At 36.1% G+C, this 18,334-nt stretch overlaps 1 protein-coding gene across 1 annotated transcript in view; it reads left to right on the top strand.

Moving 5' to 3' along the window:
* The window catches only part of myo5c (myosin VC), a 99,890-nt gene that overhangs the window by 78,071 nt on the left and 3,485 nt on the right, over nucleotides 1-18,334 (top strand). The window contains exons 31-40 of the mRNA XM_028822443.2: nucleotides 2,560-2,623; nucleotides 3,079-3,247; nucleotides 3,497-3,581; nucleotides 5,616-5,714; nucleotides 6,061-6,215; nucleotides 9,155-9,244; nucleotides 9,488-9,638; nucleotides 14,900-15,185; nucleotides 16,062-16,236; nucleotides 16,335-16,415. Coding sequence (XP_028678276.2) covers nucleotides 2,560-2,623; nucleotides 3,079-3,247; nucleotides 3,497-3,581; nucleotides 5,616-5,714; nucleotides 6,061-6,215; nucleotides 9,155-9,244; nucleotides 9,488-9,638; nucleotides 14,900-15,185; nucleotides 16,062-16,236; nucleotides 16,335-16,415 — 1,355 coding nt within the window. The remainder of the gene's footprint in view (nucleotides 1-2,559; nucleotides 2,624-3,078; nucleotides 3,248-3,496; nucleotides 3,582-5,615; nucleotides 5,715-6,060; nucleotides 6,216-9,154; nucleotides 9,245-9,487; nucleotides 9,639-14,899; nucleotides 15,186-16,061; nucleotides 16,237-16,334; nucleotides 16,416-18,334) is intronic.

Genomic DNA, 18,334 nt, shown 5'->3' with positions numbered 1-18,334 from the left:
TATTATGTGCCCATCTCCTATAAATTGTATGCATATACCTTGTTATTATCCCTTATAATGCACTGACTTTGTGTGTATGTAAATATACACTAAAAGACCATGTCATCAAAAATGATAAATCCTTAAATCCTTTTCATATTAGTAAAGGTGTCCCTCCCAGGGTTGTTTCCTCTCCAGGACCCTAAATTGGAGGGATATTGCAAGAAATTCCACAAATGTAAGAATAATTGTTATACCAGAATGTGTAATAAATATCAGGTTTTTTTTATCACTTCTACATTGAGTGTTGGTCAGCATTTTTAGTTATGTAATGGCATTCACATTTATTATCTGAGCCATATCATTGAGACAGCATCTGATTAGATTTCTCCCCTTCACTTCAACAAACTTAAAGTGGCATGCAAGCATTATAAATCAAATTAGAAAATGTACATATGGCATAACATTCAGGTGCATTCCAGGACTTGGCTGACTTTTTTGAAAGTTGAAGAATTTTTTTAATTTACTTCATTAATGGTATTGGTATTACATTTGTAATTTATTAAATATCTTTATAACAATGAGTCATGTTCAAAAATAAGTTATAAAATATAAGTACATGTTGTAGTAGAGCACATAAAATACAGTACATTTTTGTTAAAAGCAAAACTTTTAACATGCTTTAAAAACTGTATTTATTATACCATTGTTAATTGTGAATAGTTTATGGCTTATTGCAATTCATATTTCTTAAGCATAACATGTTTTAAAGTAATACTCATTGGACAATTAAAATTTATGTTGAAGTTTTAAGATAAAACTGTTGGCTGCAATGGACAATTCTAGATCGTAGGTGATTGTGTTGCTTGCCAATAAATTTTAGTGTCAGAAAAATATATGCAGCCATGGGGTTGATGTAAGTGTGCCGTAAATACTTAGCACATGTATAGTCACTCTGAGTGCACAGGGCTCTTTTCCTCTTTCATTTATTTCTATATGCTGTAAGTTAAGTGACCACCTGTTTTTCTTGTTTGAATTTTGTACTTTTTTACAATAATGAAGATAATTTAACTGACTTGGCGCAACTTCAAGTAGCAGGAGAATTGAGTTTATGTGGCAGTGATTTTCTCAAGTCGCTGCCACTGTTTGTATAGAGAGCACATTCAGGCACAAGTCGCTGCCTCACATCCAACTCTCTGTTAGCTATTCTTGTGTTAGAGATCTGCCCCAAAATGAGTCTGTTGTTGGGCATATACATTCATATAGCCACACTCCGCCATGCAAGAACAATATAGAGTCTTCTATTAGTGTAACGTGCATGTCTTTGGGATGATGATGATGGAAAACTAGCATTCCTAGCAAGAAATTGTTAAAAATCCAGGCAAAAAGATATAATGGCCTGGGAATGTAATATAATGACTGGGGTTACTATGCTAGCAGCCCCATTTTTCAAATATAGGATATTAGAGAAGTGTACTTGTAAATTGCTTTCTAAAGGGTACAGACTGAGGTAGGAGTATGGTGGACATTGAAGTTATTGCATCCTTGTTGTTTTTAGTTTAAATTTGACACTATTTTCATCATCTAAGCAATGTGCAGAAGCAATAAAAAAGGCAAATAATATGTTAGGTTATATTGTAAAAACTGATGAATACAAATCAAGGCATGTTATGTTCAGACTGTATAATGCGCTACTGAAACTGCATCTGGAGTATTGTGTACAATTATGGTTACCATGCTATAAAATAAGACCTAGCAGCTCTTGGAGTTCTGCAGAGGAGAGCAACCCAGTGTGTCATGGGACTTGAGAACATGTGCAACTGTGACAGGCTCAGAGAATTAAACCAGTTTATTCTCGAGTAGACTGTGTGCGGATCTAATCCAGGTCTTCAAAGTACTCAAAGGCATTTATAACGTAGATTCAGCAGAATTCTTTCAACTTAATGGTGAATCCTGTATTTGAGGACACCTGTGGAAAAATAAATTAAGGGGAAGTGCATCTAGGACTGAAGTCAGGTAGCACTACTTTATTTAGGAATTGGGAACAAACTACCGAGACATGTAGCTGAAGCAGAGGCCTAGACAAAATTTTAGAATTATCTGGATGAGCTACTGGAACAGCTTAACTATTAGCCATACAAACAAGCTTGATGTAATGAGTGGTTTCATCTTGTGTGTCAAATTTCTTATGTTTTTAATGGTCTGGCAAATTTCCAGACCAGCTAAGTATGTGTCCTTATGTGTACATTTCTTGGATGGTTAACATGAAAATGACCTCAATCACATTTATGAATGGGGCTGTAATGATCCCATTTGTCAAAAAGATTGAACCAATCCTCTTAATTATCATTTAGTTTTCTAATAAAATATTTGTTAAATTAACAATAATTAAAAAATTGTAAATAGGTCTGAATCCTTCTCTCATATCAACTCTCAATATTTGCTTACTTACAATGAAGAAATTTTAGTTTTTCATTTGTTTGTGATCATTTCAGAACCATTCTGACCCTGCCATTTTTCTTTTAGTCGACTTAAATATGACTGCAACTCTAACTAGACTTTGTCTGATAAATTCTTTAGACAAAATGGAAGAAACCATAGACCAGCTACATCATGAATTTGAAGACGTACAGTCACAATGCAGGTAAGGAGTTAGTTTTTCAGAAAATGAGCCTAGTTCGGTTTTGTCAGTGTTTTCTATCATCCATATTATAAATTTAAAGACAAAAATGTATACATATCATTGTTTGTTTAAAACAATATCTTAATTATAACAATGCTGAGTAGAATTGAAAACAATAAAAAAAAGGTTGAGAATTTGCCGTATCCTGAGTATCTGAGTGTCTAGTCCTAGTCGGAGCATGATGCAACAAACTATCTGAATGTCTGGGCATCAAGAGCACTTTAAAATATCACAACAGAGAGGATGATTCGGGCTCTCTTGGCTAATTAAAAACGTTGATTTTTTTTTTTATTTTTGTCCCTTCCATTTTTTACATGACCAAATTTCAAATTTACAGTTTAAAAGGTTTTCAGATATTTAATCATGAAATGCTTCCAAGATAATTAGTTTGTCTTTTTGGGGTTGTGTGGATAAAGAATGCTGGAGCTTCATGTGAAGGATTATGATAAGGAAAAGCAGGACCTGCTGGAAAAGGTGAAAAAGAATGAGCAGGAGAATGAGGACCTGAGGAAAAAATATGAAGCTGAAAATGAAGCAAAAACCAAACTACGGCAAGAGACGACCCGACTAAGTGCAGAAAAAATGGTGAGTCGTAGTCAAGAAAAGAAATGGTCAATTGTGTTAGTCTTTAATGTAACATATCAAGTTAAAATGAATCATTATTCATTTAAAATTATCAGTGTCTAGGCAGTGCTTCTGCAGTTGAATATTTCCAAATGTTACAAGAAGAACTGACTGCATTGATTCTGTGCCAAAATAAACAACCGGCAGTTGGCAGTGCTTGAAAACAGTACCTGTTCAAATCTGAAAATATTTTTATTTAATTGCTTTGAGGATTTTGAGGAGCAGATTGATGTAAAGGATCGACTTATCAAGCGACTTCAAAGCCAGATTCAGGCATTCCGTGCAGTTGAAAAAGGTATGCTACGGAGCTGGATGGTTTTTTTGTTTTATTTTTTTTTTTATAATTTATCTCCTTTTTTTTTTTTTTTTTTTTTTTTTTTTTTTTAATTCTGTTGTACTTTACCTACGGGGCTGAAAGTGACTGATTGGTCATATGTTCATTTTCTAAACACCCTTTCATACAGTAATACTTCTTGTTTATTTATAGCAATGTGCTAACTCATTGTAATTATACGCGTGATTCTCACAGTGATTTACAGTAATTCAGTTTCTCTGTTTCCTGTATAAAAATATTTCTGAACTAGCTTTTTAGGTATTACAACATGTATGTTCCTCTGTATCACAAGATAATCAGCTGTTTTGCATCATGTTGCCGTATTGGTCAGTTTATATGAATGGTAATGAACTATGATGACCTGCATATTGATTAGAAAAAGAAAGAAATTGAAGAAGCAACTACATAAATGCAAATGTGTATGCGTATATACTGTATGTATGGGTTGTGATAAAGGTGCTATATAGTGCCTGACCCGGCACACACTGACTCTGAGGCACATGTAATACACACACAGACTTTTATTTTCTTCACCTGTGGGGCACGTCTTCCCTGTGAACCCCACAGGCAATACACAGTCCCAAAAAGCACTTTCAAATCACCACAATACTCCCGTTTTGCACCACCACTCCTCCTTGGCAACCTCGTCCTCTTCCTCCCGATTCTGGCTCCTGAGTGGTGGATGCTGGCCCTTTTTATAGCCCACCCGGAAGTGCTCCAGGTGCTTGATCACCTGTTTCTAATTGCACTTCTGGGCGGGGTTGTATAGTTGTCCAGGCCGCCTCAAGGACCCATGCAGCACCCCCTGGCGGCCACACCAGATCCCAACAGGGCTGTGAAGAACTCCATCTCCCATGGAGCCCTGCGGGAAACTGAGGCACCAACATCAGCCAGGGAGGCTGCCACCAAGCGTCCCAGGGGAGGTACTGAGGAGCCCATGGCTGCTCCCCCGGAACATAAGTAGAAGGGGTGTCCCAGTCGCCCGCCACATGGTGCATAGTCATATACTGTAAAGTGGTGTCCTATGGCACAAGTTCTGCACATGTCAGTGTGGAAGTAGTTGGGCCATATGATATATGATGGGTGTGTAAGGGTGGTAAACAGGGGCATTGGTAAATGTAACCTGGGATTAAGCATAACACCTGCTATGCCCATCCATTTTGTAGAAGAAATAACAAGGCCATATTGGCTTGTAAGGAAACCAGAAAAAAAAATGGCACCATGTTGCTTTTTGAAAAGGAAATACTAGCAGGGGTCTACTTACAAAGCTCTTGTCTGTTTTGTGGCAGTACATTCCTGGAAGGACTGGGATTAAGGAGAAAGCATGGAGGTTACCTGAGAAAACACAATCTTTTAAGAAAAACAGAAGAATTAAGAATGCAGGGACACCACTTAGTCTGTCCCTGGTGTAAAAATATGACTAAACCTGACCCACGTTTAGCCATAAGCAAATTTAGGTCAAGGTTTAAAGCCATCTCATGACCAGAGGCATGTTGGATCTAGAATGTGAGGTTAAGTAGGGCAAAGTGTCAAATGGTGACGGCAAAAGAAAAGCAAGAATTAGATGAGTGTAAGAGAGAAACAAAGAAAGAGAGATAGGCAAAAGGTGAAAAGGGGACTCCATGTGTGTACTTGGCAGGTGGGCAAGTCACACCACCTGGCAGGGGCTTCAGTCTGTTTTTAGGGAGGCTTAAAGAGGCAATACAAGTCATTGACTCCTTGGAAATATTCTGTATGTATGTAATTGGGACCTCTGGGAATACAGTGATTTCATACTAATCAATCTAATTGGCAATATTGGTGTCCTTTTCTTGAGAACCTGAAACTATGAATTAAAAATTACTTATGAACTCTATGTATTCCCATAACAGTGTGGTTAAATGTCTGATTGTGCTTTGATGTGAAATATTCATTTTATATGCAAATTGCTGTTATGTTTGTCTCAACTCTTCTCTGTGTATTAACCAATGGAGATTTTGTTTTTTCTTTATATAGCCAATCAAGTCCAAGCACCTCCTGTTCCAAAGGAATACATTGGAATGTTGGAATACAAAAGTGAAGATGAAGCTAAACTTATCAAGCACCTTATTCTAGGTAGTATACTTAAAATGACTTCACCTGGTGTATGCAATTTTTTTATTATTATTATTATTGTTTTTGACAATTTGGCCACATTTTCTTTAGCAGAAAATATTTTCCTCTATAATAACCCACCCCGGTTTGAACACAACTATGAACACAAAGTTTTTACACTGTCTATCCTGTAACAGACCTAAGGCAGCATCCTCTCCCTTTCCCAACAATCCTTGAAAACTACTGTACTTGACAGCTGATTCTGGTCACTGTGTGCCTATTAGAGTAACATTCTCCTTTCTATAGCTAAGCATTTTACCTTTTGCAGGGTTCACTGAATTAACTGTTTTGATTCACCCATTTTTAGATCTGAAACCTCGAGGTGTTGTGGTGAACATGATTCCAGGTCTGCCAGCACACCTCTTGTTTATGTGTGTGAGATATGCTGATTATATGAACGATGCTGCCAAGCTCAAGTCCTTAATGAATTCAATTGTCAATGGCCTAAAGGATATGATAAAGGTAGGCAGTAGCATTATGATACCCATATCATAAGATATGGTAAAAAGAGTTATTGTTTTCCATATTTTTCTAATTGTCTTTGTAGGTTATAACAACAAGGTTTTTATACGTCTCCTCAATTTAGTATAAAATACTTTTTTTGATTGTTTAACAATTTAGAATTTCTGTAATTTGTCATTTTATGCTAAATTCAGTCTAATTTATGATTTAGACAGACTAATGTATACTTTTAAAAATAGTTCATTATTACTGTAATCTACTTGCATTGCATTGCCTGTGCTAAGTAGTATCCAAGCATTATGCACTGTTTTTGTCTTCACAAAAAAAATAAATCGGCATTTCCACTACAGTTGGGTCTCTGACTGCTTTACAGGTATCTGGACTTAAGCTGCTCAAAGGGATCTTGTTTGTTGCTAATTGTACAATTTAAAAATGATAGACAATTCAGGGTAAAGTAGAGGCATGTGTGCAGTATATGAATGAAACCGAACAAGAACACTGAGAAAAGGCAGAATTAAAGGTTGTTGAACAAGAGTGTGGGATTAAAGAAAGAACTAGAATAATAAATAGGCCCATTGGGTAAGCAAAGACTAAGTCAGAGAAGCAAAGCAATGAGTCCAAACACAAGAGACACAATAAATACTAAAAAAGAAATGTAAACTAAAGACTGATGAACAGAACTTCTGCTGAAGGTAGCTACAGTTTGTTTTAAACAGACCGTCTTAATGGCAGATGGGGCCTTAAGGATACCAAATATACACATAACATCAGTAAGCAACAAAAAATGCTGGCTCAGTTCATGAAAGTGGGAGTGGAATGACACTCTGAATTTAATCATATTAGAGCTGACAATTGTGAGTGATTTGAGGTAAAACTGAAGTTAAATAATTTAGTATTGTTTATTATTTAACTGCTTTCTTTGACAAACAAATCCAACCCTATTGGATTTTGCTAAACTTTCCCTATTTTTAACAGTGACTCTTAAAACATTTTTGGTCAAAAACATAACAAATAAAAAACAATGAAAGCTACAAGTTACACCTAATTTTGATCATCTATGCAAATTCAGTATCTGATTTCTCCAGGTTTAGCTACAGTAACTACAACTGAATTTATCGATCAAAACAGTAGTGCAAAAGGAAATTTAAAGGTGATTTTCATAAACCAGTAGTAAAATGCAAAGCAGGAAAGTCTGAAGTACCTGATGACAGAAAGGTGAAAATATGACTTCAATACACAAGAGATCCCAGAAATCATAGTCCAATAATCCTTATACATAAGACAGTGGAAACCATTGTCTGAAATAATGGCATACACACTGATACTGTATATTAATGTCATCGTGTAAAATACTGAAAAAGAAAATAAAAACACTGAATGAACAATAAAATACAACCAATAAATTTGTCAAAATGGTGCAAGCGCAAGCAGTTAGCTCTATATACAGATGACAGGTTAATGTTGTATGTATACATGATGGATAACACAGGCAACCAAAAGTACCTCTGAAGGCTAAGGGATCTGGAACTCTGTGGTCAGACAGGCTTTTTAGGAACTTAATCCAGCTCTTCAAAATTCTCAAAGACATTTATAAGTTTTCTCTGGTAGACAGCTTTCAAAAAAATGGCTCAAGAACATCACTGGAAGTGAGGAGGAAATGATTTTAAGATGCAAACCAGGAAACAATTGTTTACACAAAGGGTTGTGGGAATCTGGATCTAACTACTCTGTCAGCTAGTTTTAGTAGAGATACTGGCAGCTTCTAAAAAACAGAGTGTGATATTGGAAGTATTAATATTGAGCTTAACACTCTTAGTGGTTTTATCTGATCTGTAAAGTTCTTTATGGACTTCCTTATCAATCCACTTTTAACATTGTGTTTTCTTACATCGAACAAATGAGCAGTGGTATTTTCCAAGTGGTTATTTTGAAGTGATTACACATTTCAGATGTTTCACTAGGCTTAATTTCAACACTCTGTATTTAGAACTGTGTTTTTATCCACTTTGATAGTGAGAGGCATTAGACTTTTATTGCATATCGTATGTATGACTGGCATGGCATGTATCCAGAACCTTGGTGTAGACAGTTGCAAAGTAACGATGAGAATGCTGCACAATCAGTTTAATTAGGATCAGCTACATCAAATTATCAATGACTGTACTAAACATACATTCAGGCAGCTGGTCCTAGATATTATCATATGAATGGATGAATGAGGGTTTTGATTGCTGGTCACAGGATATGAGATATGATGAAAGCTTTTCATATGATACAAGCATTCCAATTAGGTTTTACTTGTCATTCACGTTATCTTTAGCTAATTTACATTTACTGTCATAAATTAACAATCATTTAGAAAATCCAAATTGGAGCAAACACATTTTAATTGAATAGACAAGGAAATGATTACTTGAACCCAAGGAGAAAAGTGCAGTATTGCAGTAGCCAACACAGAATTAAAATCACATAAGACGCAGGAAATAAGACAGTAGTATCATTAAAAATAATATATTAAAATGAAAGAAAAATAGTGGATCAAAATTAGTTGAATACTAGAAATCATTACTTAAACATAGAAAGCAGGTATTATTTCTAAAATGCATCATGCTACATATGATTATTGAGGTTTTTTTCATAATCTTGCTGATGGAATCATAAAAAAAATCCTCACTGTATTTTCATCCTACAACATAAATCATCCCCATTTTTTTTTCTCATGTTCATAACAAATAGACTCAGCCATTATCTACTCCCAACATTATTGCCATCGCTGTTTCTCTAGGGAAGAGGATGGATTGATCTTGCTTTTTATTTTAAGAGCCTTACAAAATTTGAAGTAAGATTTAGCTACATAATGGTTCTTTTGGCTTTAACTCTGCTGCCTCAGCTAAATGCACTGCAGCTATGATTAACAAAGAATTGCTTTTGTTTCATAGGATCACCCCGAGGATTTTGAAACACTCTCTTTTTGGCTTTCCAATGCTATGCATTTTCTTAACTGTTTAAAGCAGTACAGTGGTGAGGAGGTAAGAGATGTCCAAAGATAAAACTGTATTTCACTCTAGGCTAGATATTTAAATGTGTGCATGTTGATACAAATGTATGCAGTAGATATAGAGTAATATAAAACTATTTCAGTACTTTGACTGATGACTGATTTTTCATCAAGGATTGTATACTGATGCTGCAGGGCTGGCTCCATCTGCCAACCTATCATGATGTTTATTACTAATTAATTACGATTAAATATCTCTGTGTCTCTGTTTAAGGAATTTATGAAGCACAATACTTCACGCCAGAATAAAAATTGCTTGAACAATTTTGATATCTCTGAGTACAGGCAGATTCTCAGTGATCTGGCCATTCGTATTTATCAACAGTTCATCAAGGTAATGGAGAAAAATCTACAACCAATAATAGGTAAGCTCAAGGGGACGAGGGACACAGTGCCTCTATAAACGGTTTATTAATAAAACAACAGTGTAGTTACTGTGATGTGTTGAGTTGTGAGTATTTTAAGTCCCAATAGCACTATAACACAATCATGCCTTATCTTGCATTGCACCTTTATTCCTAACTGGCTAAACAAGGTGACTCCATGAACAAAGTTACTGCTTTATAGATCTTTGATCCTAGGTGTAACTGAATGCCTTCTACTTTGAGTTTTTACTTGATCTGTATTCATCATCTTTCAGCATTCTCCAGTATTATGAAAAATTACCATGTGGGTCTCTTAATTGTCTCTGGTGTGAGTCTGAATGTGTTCCAGGTCCAGAAAAGAGCGACTAGGCTGATTCCAGGGTTACAGGGGTTGAATTATGAGGAAAGATTAAAAGAGCTGAGCCTATACAGTTTAAGCAAAAGAAGATTAAGAGGAGATCTGACTGAAGTGTTTAAAATTATGAATGGAATTAGTACAGTGGATCAAGACGGTGATTTTAAAATGAGTTCATCAAGAACACGGGGACACTGTTTTGGAAACTTGTTAAGGGTAAATTTCGTACAAACATTAGGAAGTTTTTCTTTACACAAAGAACGATAGACATTTGGAATAAGTGACCAAGTAGTGTGGTAGACAGAAAGACTTTAGGGACTTTCAAAACTCGACTTGATGTTTTTTTGGAAGAAATAAATGGATAGGACTGGTGAGCTTTGTTGGGCTGAATGGCCTGTTCTCGTCTAGAGTGTTCTAATGTATGTGTCGTTCTAATGTATGTTTGATTCTTTTGTGATGGGCTGGTATGATGCTGAAGGCTACGTCTCCAGACATGCAGACAGTCAACACTTAGTTCACTTATAAAGAACATAGTAGACAACCTTATCTACAACTTTCACTGTCACATGCTACATCCATCCTGATATTCCTTCACTGGCCAAATACCAAAGCTTGTATCCAATTTAAATCTTAATACTTGCTTACCAGGATTCTATGAGATGTTTTGTTTACCTGTAGATAATCATTGCAGTATATGGACAAAGCAGGCATGTACAGTCGTCCTCTACAATATGAATGGGTAGTTTATTCATTCCAAAGGGATATTACAGTGTGTAATAAATGTCTAATAATATCCCTGATAATAAGCAGGAAACATGTTAGCTATTTATCAGCCTTAGAAATACAGTGGAAAAAATGCATGTATCATCATAATCTGAAGAGGTCAATAAAGGTTAGTAAATTAATTTAAACTTTATATACAGTCATATGAAAAAGTTTGGGAACCCCTCTTAATTCTTTGAATTTTTGTTTATCATTGGCTGAGCTTTCAAAGTATCAACTTCCTATTAATGTATGACATGCCTTATGGAAACAGTAGGATTTCAGCAGTGACATTAAGTTTATTGGGTTAACAGAAAATATGCATCATAACAAAATTAGACGGGTGCATAAATTTGGGCAACCCAACAGAGATATGACATCAATACTTAGTTGAGCCTCCTTTTTCAAATCTAACAGCCTCTAGACGCTGTCCTCCTATAGCCTTTGATGAGTGTCTGATTCTGGATGGAGGTATTGTTGACCATTCTTCCATACAAAATCTCTCCAGTTCAGTTGAATTTGATGGCTGCCGAGCATGGACAGCCTGCTTCAAATCATCCCATAGATTTTCGATGATATTCAAGTCAGGGGACTGTGACGGCCATTCCAGAACATTGTACTTCTCCCTCTGCATGAATGCCTTTGTAGATTTCCAACTGTGTTTTGGGTCATTGTCTTGTTGGAATATCCAACCCCTGCGTAACTTCAACTTTGTGACTGATGCTTGAACATTATCCTGAAGAATTTGTTGATATTGGGTTGAATTCATCCGACCCTCGACTTTAACAAGGGCCCCAGTCCCTGAACTAGCCACGCAGCCCCACAGCATGATGGAACCTCCACCAAATTTGACAGGAGATAGCAGGTGTTTTTCTTGGAATGTGGTGTTCTTCTTCTGCCATGCAAAGCGCTTTTTGTTATGACCAAATAACTCAATTTTTGTCTCATCAGTCCAAAGCACTTTGTTCCAAAATGAATCTGGCTTCTCTAAATGAGCATTGGCATACAACAAGCAACTCTGTTTGTGGCGTGAGTGCAGAAAGGGCTTCTTTCTCATCACCCTGCCATACAGATGTTCTTTGTGCAAATTGTGCTGAATTGTAGAACGATGTACAGATACACCACATGCAGCAAGATGTTCTTGCAGGTCTTTGGAGGTGATCTATGGGTTGTCTGTAACCATTCTCACAATCCTGCGCATATGCCGCTCCTGTATTTTTTTTGGCCTGCCAGACCTGCTGGGTTTAACAGCAACTGTGCTTGTGGCCTTCCATTTTCCGATTCCATTCCTTACAGTTGAAACTGACAGTTTAAACCTCTGAGATGGCTTTTTGTAGCCTTCCCCTAAACCAGGAGACTGAACAATCTTTGTTTTCAGATCTTTTGAGAGTTTCTTTGAGGATCCCATGCTGTCACTCTTCAGAGGAGAGTCAAAGGTAAGCACAACTTGCAATTGACCACCTTAAATACCTTTTCTCATGATTGTCTATGAAGTTCAAGGCTTAATGAGCTAATCCAACCAATTTGGTGTTGCAAGTTATCAGCATTGAGCAGTGACAGGCATTCAAATCAGCAAAATGACAAGGGGACCCACATTTGTGCACCGCCAGTTTTTCACATTTGATTTAATTTCATACAACTGAATACTGCATCACTAAACATCTTTGTTCGGAAAACACCGTAGTACTCAGATGTTCCTAGGAAATGAAAGACATACCACTGTTATCTTTTTTTGTTGAAAGTAGAGTCAATTATTATGGAGGCTGAGAGGGGTTCCCAAACTTTTTCATATGACTGTAACCCCTTAGACCTGACACATTTCTGAACTTCTTCTTTCTAAGCGATGTTTTAGGCACCTATTATATTTGTTGTCATTTATTATTTCTTAGAGTTTAAATTCTTTGATTTTTCCTTCTAGTTTTACTTAATATGTAATATTTCTTTCCTGACATGCCATTAAGAATTTGTGGTATTGTGCATTAGATAGAATTTGTGGTGTTGCCTTTACTTTTAGTTTCATGCACAACTGATTTGATAGTTGTATTTGTTGTTTAAAAAAGAAAAAGAAAAAAAAAAGTAAATGTAAAAAAAAAAAATCACATACCTTCATGATAAACTGCTCAGTGGAAGATGTTGGCAGATAATGTGACTTAGAATTAGATGTGAATTTCCCCTTGGGATTAATAAAGTATCTATCTATCTATCTATCTATCTATCTATCTATCTATCTATCTATCTATCTATCTATCTATCTATCTATCTATCTATCTATCTATCTATCTATCTATCTATCATAACACATGCATTTAAACTACTGTCTATTAGTCTAAAGTACAACTCAGTTGAAGAAACACTTTAATTGGAATCAGTAGTGAACTCTGTTGGATCTGCTTATTGATCACTTAATCGTATTGAACTTGTCGTGGGCTTTACTAAAAACTGAAAGACCTGTTACAGATTAATTTGGCTGACACTGAAAGGTGATGAATCAGCTGGTGTATATATATACAAGTGCTACTGTAATGCAGCAGGATAAAAAATAGCACTTGATGCAGTGATGCATATTCCAAATTTAGAAATGCCAGTCCTTTTTAAAGTATGCCTATTGAATGGTGAGGAAAGTCTTATATAAAGAAGTTGCAGTGAACAGACTTGCTTAGAACTGGAAGACTTTCTGTTCACTTTATTACATTGCCTTGATAAACTACAAGTTTTTCCCAAGCTCTTGAATTGACTAAGGACTTTACACAACAAGGCTGTCATTTCACTAACTGCCCTTTACTGTTTGACCTCAAGTGATTCACTTAACCTGAAACATAGAGTGCTTCACTTATAGTAAGGTGCTAGTACTAGGGTGCTGTACCGTGTTAGCCATTATGAATGTAGTGAGAAGTCAAGCAAAATGACCCCTTTAATTGGCTAACTCAAAAGATTACAATATGCAAGCTTTCGTGGCAACACAGGCCCTTTGTCAGGCAAGATGTAATGCCAAAAATCTTCAGGCAAGATGTGATTAAATTTTGCCTGAAGAAGGGGCTTGAGTTGCCTTGAAAGCCTGCATATTGTAGTCTTTTTAGTAAGGTGCTATAAAAAATGGTTGACTATTCTTAAATACAGTGATGAGGTTATACAAGGCTTTACTCTGCCACAATTCAATCAGTGTTTATTTGATATTGGGATGTGATATTAGGCAGTATGAACTCCTTGTGACAAAGGTGTTTGATTTGATTATTCTTACATAGCACACTTCTATTTACCGGTTTTGACTGCTGCACATGTTTACAAATATTCTTAAAGTAAACTACCAAATGTCAGAATAAAATGCACACAACAAATCACAATTCTGAATACAAAATCCCAATATTTTAAGTTTTTAAAGTGCTGACGTATTAAGAAATTGATAAAATAAGAGGAATATACTTAGCCTGCAGTGGGCTGGCACCCTGCCCGGGGTTTGTTTCCTGCCTTGCGCTCTGTGTTGGCTGGGATTGGCTCCAGCAGACCCCAGTGACCCTGTAGTTAGGATATAGCGGGTTGGATAATGGATGGATGGATATACTCAGCAAAGTGCATTAGTCAGTAGATAGCAGTAAAACAAAATTCCATCAGCATTTTAATCCACCCGTAGCTCATTGTATGACTCAGAGTATGACATTTAATTTGCAAGGGCAAGAACAAAAATGTCTAAACCATTGCAAGTTTTATAGGAGTTTGTAGATCAGAAATATAAAAAAATAATAGTCTGGTCTTGCCAGTTATACCTTGCATAATGTAATATTGATTTTACCTCGGGGGGGGGGGGGGGGGGGGGGGGATTGGCATATCTAAACTGTCCTGGTGTGAGAGTTGTTGGTTGGTTGTGTCCACATATCATTTGATGGAAGTGGCTTCCCAGTCAGGGCTCATTTTTGCATTTTATCTCCTTTTTCTCTCAGAACAGACTTTGATTCCCTGTAACCTAAATTAGATTAGGTCAAAAAAGTATAATAATGACAAACATAAATATTTAAATCTGTTGATCGAGAAAACTAATTGCAAATTTTCAGCATCTGATCATCCCTTTTTCCTGGCTTGATAGCAGAAATCACTTTTTAGTCCTATTGATTTTACTTACCTTATTCTCTCTTATCTCTGTTTCCCACAGTCCCAGGCATGCTGGAATATGAGAGCCTCCAGGGTATCTCCAGCATGAAACCCACAGGATTCCGCAAGCGTTCCTCCAGTATCTATGAAGATGCAGAGGTTTTGACCATTAACTCCATCCTGCAACAGCTGAGCCACTTTCACAGCACCATGTGTCAGCACGGCATGGACCCCGAGTTAATAAAGCAATCTGTCAAGCAGCTATTCTTCCTCATAGGTGCTGTCACTCTTAATGGCCTCTTCCTCCGCAAGGACATGTGCTCCTGCAGGAAAGGAATGCAGATTAGGTAAAAAGCCAAGTCAAGCAAGGTGGTTCTGAAATTCTACCAATGCTGCAGTATATGGGTCCAGCTTGATAGTTAACAAAATAGTGCAGCAAGTCTAACATTACCATATTTAAGGATTATGTTTTGTAGTGTACTGTGTACAGCATGAAAAGAGGAATCCATTTACAATGTGTATCCCTACTCTAATTGTCTTGTTGTTTGTTATTTACTGCAACCTGTTTAAAAATATATTATGCTGTGTACAGCATGTGAGTATGTGTGCAAGTGCTATCCTATATGAGTATATACATATACTGTATTCACAAACATTATATTAACATGTACATTACTTTATTATCTGTTGCTTTGCTGTATATTGTGTTTTAAGTATGCTTAATCAATGTTTGAATGGCAAATATTAATTGAGAATTATTTAAGCATAACAATACCAGTTTTCAAATATACTTGAAATGACTTAGATCTTCTAAAACAATATACTGTACTTGTCAAGATCTAAGGAGTCGCATAAAAAAAAAGGTGAAAATGATACTTAAAAATAAAAATTAGATGTTGAGTAGTCTGTTAAAATTAAAAGTGTGTAAGATACAGAAAACATTTTTTCAAAACTAATTTCAGGACAATTAATCCAACTAAAATTTAAAATACTTAAAGAACAAGTTTGTTGTATTTGTAAATTTATCGATATTTTTAACGTAAATTTTGTGTGCTATAAGTTCTTCTCAAAAACAGATTTTCATAAATACATTCATTTTTCCAAGTATAGACAATTCATTAGACAAACATCTTAAAAAAAAAAAAATGAACACAGCTTCCTAAAATTATATTCATTATTATACAAAACTAATTGTTCTCCACTTGTCTATATTCTTTTTGTAGATGTAACATTAGTTATTTGGAAGAATGGCTGAAAGAGAAAAATCTCCAAAGCAGCAGTGCCATTGATACCATGGAGCCTCTTTCACAAGCCGCTTGGCTATTACAGGTTAACAAATCAACAGAAGAGGATGCCAAGGAAATCTGTGAAAGATGTTCAAGTCTTTCTTCTGTTCAGGTGAGATTGTCTTCATCATTGAACCGGTACAGTACACTAGTTAATAAAAAATAACTAAAGTTGCAGAAATAACTCTTACTTCATTTTAATTCTTTCAGATAGTAAAAATTCTTAACTCATACACACCCATTGATGACTTTGAGAAAAGAGTTGCACCATCCTTTGTTCGCAAAGTTCAGGTGAGAAAATTGTTTTGTCTCCTGATATTTGTGCCAACATATGGGGGTAAACTTGATGAAAACATCTATGTAATATAATTTCTTATAAACCCAAAACAGTACAGTACACAGTATTATAAAACTCCAGTATTAGCAGAGTCACTCTCCAATAGAAGGAACATTAAATTGGTTTCAGAAAAATGTTAAAAAGGTCTAATATTTACAACATACACAATATATTTACATAACACAAACACACACATTGTGATACATGCTGCTGAACTGTCTTTGGGGGAACAACAACAGCAAGAACATTATTCAGTATTCATCCTCTTTTGTATAATGTAGATGAGGTACAGGTTAACATCCTAAATGGCAAATCCACCAAAGCAAACTTCACAAGTAAACATCCACATGGTCTCTGGGTGAAATGATGGAGTGAGAAAGAGAGAGACTCTGAACAAATTCAGTTCTTGTGCTTTCTTGCTGCACTCTTGTGCCAGTAGGGCATCGTAGTGTTGGGGCTGACTACTCCCTCCTGTTCAAGCCTTGTGTCTTTTGCCCTTTCCTGCCTAGGCATGGCTTCTCTTCTTGAGCCTTCTACCAACTCAGCATTTCACTAATAATCCTTGGACTAAGTCAAACTTGTTTTTTAGTCTGTGCAGACTCCCAGCCTTTCATTAATATGCATATAGAGCCCCCCTTGTTCTTAGTGTATACTGGCAGTGACCTGGCATTCTCTGAGAAGAACAGTCACATAAGATCTTATTTTTTCTCTGGTGTATAGAAGGTTACAAGAAAAGATTTTTTTCTGATTTGTGCAAGTGTTTCTAAATACAGGCTTTATAACTACAAAGATACATGTCTTAACATTGTAAGTAAAATAAGAAAGCAAATCATACTAAACAATTGTTTAAATGTTCATCCTTATGCCCAGTGACAGCTCACTCCAGTTACTGTATATCATGACTATGACCGCCTAATCAATAAGCGTATTGCTAATTAATTATCTACACAGTTGGTGTATAATAACCATGCTGACAAGTTGCACCAGCCTGGGAATGAATCACTGACAGATTGAGCTGGCATTCCATCATGCACATGAGCTGCTTCAGAGCCAGCTGCAGGTGAATCTATAATAAATGGTAAACATGGCAAAGTTGCATTTAAATTTCCAACTTGTCCAGCAATAGCGAGTAGTTCTTTTAAAAATAAGCAAGCTACCTAAAAGAGTACTGTAAAGAGCAAGAATCCATTGGTACATGGCCCTGGCGCTAAATTTATTTTAAGTGCTGTTCCTCAAGAAACACTAACAAGGTAAAATCAAGTTGATGGACACTTCACTGTTTTTCTTGATTTTTCACTACCACTACAATACTTTATTGACCTGCTTCACTTTTTGCAGTTAAGGAATCTAGATTGATGAAAAAACATTAAAAGTAGAAATAAAGAGTACCCCTTTCTTATCAGTAAATGATATTTTAAAAGCTTGTGTGATTTGGAATAATGAAAAACCCTTTCACTATATAAAGCTAGGTTTTATTTTATTTTTTACTACTGTGTAATGTTTACCTTGGTTTTTTTTTTTATTTACTGTATGTAGGAGTAAGGAGTTACAGGCTATGGTACTGCAGCTTTGCAGCACTTGGACACCATTTGGTTCTCAGTTACCATGCCTTCCGTGTGTCAAATGCTTATTCCTTCAGCATTTGCGTGGTTGTCTTCTAGGATTAGATTTTCTCCCACATACCAAAGACACTGCTATTAGCTCAATTTGTGATTAACAGTTGGTCCAGTTTGTATAAATGTGTGTCCCACAATGGTCTGGCATCCATTTCAGGGGTGTTCTCAGTCAGATTCAGGCTGTCCCACCCACCCCAGGACCCTGTTATAAGGAAAGAAGGTTCAGATAAAATGAGTGGAGAAAAGAATATGATTTG

Source organism: Erpetoichthys calabaricus, chromosome 17 (genome assembly GCF_900747795.2).
Source record: "Erpetoichthys calabaricus chromosome 17, fErpCal1.3, whole genome shotgun sequence".
Classification (NCBI taxonomy): Eukaryota; Metazoa; Chordata; class Cladistia; order Polypteriformes; family Polypteridae; genus Erpetoichthys; species Erpetoichthys calabaricus.
Note: the sequence above shows the minus strand (reverse complement) of the source record. Positions and strands in the feature narration are given on the sequence as shown.